Source organism: Sceloporus undulatus, chromosome 3 (assembly GCF_019175285.1).
Source record: "Sceloporus undulatus isolate JIND9_A2432 ecotype Alabama chromosome 3, SceUnd_v1.1, whole genome shotgun sequence".
NCBI classification, from domain to species: domain Eukaryota; kingdom Metazoa; phylum Chordata; class Lepidosauria; order Squamata; family Phrynosomatidae; genus Sceloporus; species Sceloporus undulatus.
The window spans coordinates 214,449,043-214,454,039 of NC_056524.1; the positions used below are offsets into that span (position 1 = coordinate 214,449,043).

Sequence of the window (4,997 nt, forward strand, 5' to 3'; positions counted from 1 at the left end):
CACTAGTTAAAAATAAATTGAATTAATTTGTCCTTTTTGTTAGCAAATTTCCAAACTAATTTATAATTTAATAGATTTTAATTAGTTCTTATCATCCAATGCAGTACCAATCTGTAGTGCTGGATTTTGTGACACCAAGCCATTACTTGATGCTTGTCTCGGTGTGCTTTGTAACTGGTAGAGTGGACTGAGTGTCTTCTGTAACTGAGCGAAGTAGTTTCAGAATCCCCTAGCACAAAGAAAATGAGAATAGAAGAAGAATCCAGAGGAAAGTTGGGTTTATCCTAGATAACACCAAAGATGAAACCACTGTGTCATGTGGAAAACAATCAGTGTTTGTCACCTGGCAGAGTATAAAAGCTGTTTTTCTACGCAACATTCACCCATATAATTTCTGGAAAAGGGGGATTATTTATGTGGGTCAGACCCATCCTGAAAAATATCATCCAGACACCATATTGCTGTCCACTGGACTTATGTTATTTCATAACTTCTAAAGTCCTGCTTCAGGCAATTCTATTCAAGATTCATGAATTGGATTCATGAGGCTAAACAGGCACCAAGAGTTAAAGATTAATGTCCTATCACTGTAGATTGTTCCCACCGCCCCTTTGTTGAGGATGTGGGACTTTTGCCCTGTTTGGTTTCCTGGGACTGATAGATCAGTTGGGCAAGGACAGGAGGAGAGAGTGCCTTGCCATGGCAGTGGCAGCATTGGAGCAGTTCTGCGGCTCTATTTTCTGGGTAAGTGATGCTCAGTTTCTCGTGGGGATGATGATGACAACACTGTGACACTCCAAGAGAGTGTAGGGGCTTGTCTTGAATTATGGCTTACATTCAATGTTGGGATTGTTTAATTAGGATTTGGGACAGCAGCCTTATGTGTGTTGTTGCCTTGAGTGTGCACAGCAAATGCAGTAAGATTATATAAACTCCTCATTTTATGCTGTTGTTTCAAAGATATACTGAGCTTTAGAAAAGCTATGTTTCTCCCCATTTTACTTCAGATAAATTACCAATAATCTTTTCAGTGTTCTTTCCCCCTTGGAAAGCTCCCCCCTCCACTTTCATTAATATCTTTTGCCTTCAGCTGCTAGTGCCTTAATGTGCAGGGGAGCTTCAGACATGGGTGGAAACCTGTAGCTACTTTCCTTTGCAAAATAAAACAAAACAAAAAACAGTTTTCCAACTGTTTCATAGATAACCCTGCCATATCATTTGGCAGAAGTGAAAAGGGGTCAGGAAGGCTGAGAAAGAGAAGATGGTGATTGGAGTAGGATGAGCTATATGGTATATCAAACCCAGCTGGGAAATTGAGTGTTTAATTGATTGCAGCTAGAAGAAATACTTTGTGGAAAACCAGCATGTCAGGAAGAAGACTTAAGTCTCTTGCTGATGTGCTAGATTCCCAAAGAGCTTTAGACGTGCTAACCATATTCAGATATGCTCCTTCCCCCATACCCCTACATTTGGAAATGGTGCACTCCCCAGAAGCCGATAGCACATGATAGTTCTGAGTATATAGGTTAGCTGTCAGCTTTAGGCATCACCCTTACCTGACCTAGGACTTTGTCACAGTAGACAAATCCCACTCAGAAAAAGGATTTAAAAGTAGAAAAAAACCCACAAATGTGGGAGGTTTTTCAGGCAACATTTCTTCCAAATAGCAATAACGCGAAAATAAAGTGAACTGAAAGTGAACAAAAATGACACCTTTTTACCTTTGACAACTTCCTGAAAGTAAAAAGGTGTCATTTTTGTTCACTTTCTGTTCACTTTATTTTCGTGTTACTGCTGTTTGGTGCAAATGTGTCTGAAAAACCTCCCACATTTGCGGGGTTTTTTCCTACTTTTAAAATCCATTTCTGAGCGGGATTTGTCTAGTGTGATAAGGCTATTACATAATTCAAATAAATCTTTGTGTGATGCAAATTTAAAAAACCATGCATGCCACCATGGCAGCCACTTTTATATCCTAGGAGCTTATTTTCCATGGAGTGGCCCACATCTGGATGGTGATAGTAGTTTTGGTCACTAATGGAAAAGTCCTAGATATATGGACATCTTTTTCATCATTCTGAAACTCACAAGGTGTCACTTCTCTTTGTCTCTGAGATGTTTTCAATCTTGCATAACAGCATTCTTGGCAAAGGGAATCAAACATTGATTTTTTCCCCTATGCAGTGAGGCACTTTGATATTCTCCCTGACACTGTTTATGCTACCAGTCTGTGTCAGGCCTCACCATGAATAATGTGTCCAGTTAAGGGCAACACAATTCAAAAAGAATGTTGACAAACTGGAGCATCTCCAGTGGAGGGCAACCAAAATGGTGAAGGGTCTGGAAACCATGCCTTATGAGGAAAGACTTAGGGAGCTGGGGATGTCTAGCCTGGAGAAGAGACAGTTAAGGGGTGATATGATAGCCTTGTTTAAATATTTGAAGAGATGTCATATTGAGGATGGAGCAAGCTTGTTTTCTGTTGTTCCCAGAGAATAGGACCCAGAACAATAGATACAAGTTACTGGAAAAGAGATTCCACCTGAACATTAGGAGGAACTTCCTGACAGTAAGGGCTGTTTGACAGTGGAACACACTTCTTCGGAGTGTAGTGGAGTCTCCCTCCTTGGAGGTCTTTAAGCAGAGACTTGATGGTCATCTGTCAGGAGTGCTTTGATTGTGATTTCCTCCATGGCAGGGGGTTGGACTTCATGGCCCTTGTATTCTCTTCCAACTATGATTCTTTTTATAGAAGGGAGATATTTCTTGGTCCTGCCAATAAAAAGAGATCAAGGATTTCTGATTTCCTGACATCTCTAACTATTATATTGTTCAAACTAACTCCCAACGTCTGTTTGTACCTCTTTACAACCAAAATGACTGCCAGTTTGAATGAACAGTACTGAGATAAGATGGACGCAGAACTTGTTATAAAACAGCAACCTTTGTTCCTATGTTTTAAGTTAAAATTAAGACATAACTACTGTACTGGATCCTATCCCCTTTGTGGAACCTGTGACTTAAGATTCCTCATTTAAATACAACACTTAGAGCAGTCCTGTATTTGAATAATTCTGGCTAAGGGACTTGGGGACTTGGCCAAAAGCCTGTACCACAAAGGGAATGTTACAACCGATGCTCTGGCAGATTGTCAGATGTACCTGCAGAATACTTCACCAGCAACAACGTTCTGGCAGAATGGTCCAGACAGAACCGAATGGTGGTGGTTGGGATGGAGTGGCACAGAAGGGGTACATTTACACTACATTCTGTACTTCTCTGGGCCACACCCATCTTACTTGGTTTGACAAAACATAGAATCATAGAGTTGGAAGAGACCACAAGGGCCATCCATTCCAACAATGGATTTACAATCAAAGCACCCCTGAGAGATGGCCATCCAGCCTCTGTTTAAAGATCTCCAAGGAAGGAGAGTCTACACACTCCAAAGGACTGCTGAACAGCTCTTACTGTGAAGGGTGTTTTGAGTAAAAAGTCAAATATATTGGTGCCATACAGCAAACTATTAAACATTTACATCTGGTTCTCGGTGTTAGCCAAGCTAACCAAAATACAATATAACGTGAGGTAAATACAGGAGAATCTAATCAAAGGAGGGGAGAAAAACAACAGAAAACCAAGTAAGAGTAGTTAATTGGTACAATAGTCCTTAATCATGCTATGTCATACAGTATATGATGCAATCACCTAATGGCATGCCAGAATAGTGGTGACCAGTTAAAGGCTTATGTATTTGGATTAGTGGTGACTTTGTCCTAAAGGGCACTACTATATTCTCATCTGCAAACTGGATGAGGGATGAACTTGAACAATGGACTATTATAAGACCCGCCTAATTCGCTGAGGGCAAAAGACCAGTAAACTATGTTACTAATTGGCTGATAACAGAAGACCAGTTAATAGTCATCCCGAAGGAGAATAAGAGATGTTATATTATACAGTATAAGCAAATGCTAGGGCAGATAAGATGGTATACAGTCTATGGGGGTGTTCTCACTTGCTTATACTCCGTGTTACAAATCGAATCCAAGGTACATCGTTCCTATTAGAAACTGAATTAAATCTAGAACAGTTCTAGAGCAACCCGCAATCGTCCCCACTAGAAATCGAATCGTACAGCGGTTTATAAATTTGATTCGTGTTTTCGTCATTTAACACGGGTTAAAAAAATAGAAGGGTCGAACCTACATTTTTCCCTTGAATCGGGATAGGAACCGGAGCATTTAAATAGGAATGACAGCCTTTGAAATCGGGTTAGCTGGATGGGAGGAGCGGAGTGCGATGGGGCTGGCCTTGGGGGAGTTGCCCTTTCTGTCCCCATCCGTCGTGACTGTCGCCATTTTTGCTTCCCTCACCCCTTTGTCCGCTCAATAAGAGATAAGGATTTTTTTTATTATTTTAATGGTTTACAGGTGCTTAATCTCTTCAGCGCTTTAAGCGCCTGAAGTCCCGGCTGCTCAAGCGCCTGCATCTGCCAAAGGACTACAAGGCTTCCCCCGGTGGATTGCAACCTCCCCTCTGTGTGGGGAGAGCCCATTTCTAACGGAGGAGAGGCAGGAAGGGAAGCCTCCTCTCGAAGAGTCATTCCCTGCCCACTTGGGCACTGATCTCGCCCAGGCAGGGAAGGGAAGTCTCCTTGCGAGGAGGCATCTGATCTCGCCCAGGCAGGGAAGGGAAGTCTCCTTGCGAGGAGGCATCTGATCTCGCCCAGGCAGGGAAGGGAAGCCTCCTTGCGAGGAGGCATCTGATCTCGCCCAGGCAAGGAAGGGCTCTGATCAATTGGGGGGGGGGGATAGAGCCTTTCTCCCTCTCTTTCTCAAACGGAATCTGCCTTCTCCTCCAACCCTGGAAAGAGAATCTTTGGGAAGAGTGCTCCCTCCCTGCTTTTCCAACAGCCTCCTTCATTGATCTCTGGGCTCTCTGAAGGGATTCTCCCTGGCTGTCTTGGGAGACATGAAGAGAGGATGCTGTCCTGC

General features: G+C 42.6%; 1 protein-coding gene across 2 annotated transcripts in view; it reads left to right on the forward strand.

Annotated features, from left to right (window-relative positions):
* Positions 1 to 644: 644 nt before the first annotated feature.
* ABCC2 (ATP binding cassette subfamily C member 2) overlaps positions 645 to 4,997 on the forward strand; it is a 63,697-nt gene continuing 59,344 nt past the window's right edge. For both annotated transcript variants that reach the window (XM_042457818.1, XM_042457819.1), the window contains exon 1: positions 645 to 744. In XM_042457818.1, the coding sequence (XP_042313752.1) occupies positions 700 to 744 (45 nt within the window). In that variant the 5' untranslated portion in view covers positions 645 to 699. The remainder of the gene's footprint in view (positions 745 to 4,997) is intronic.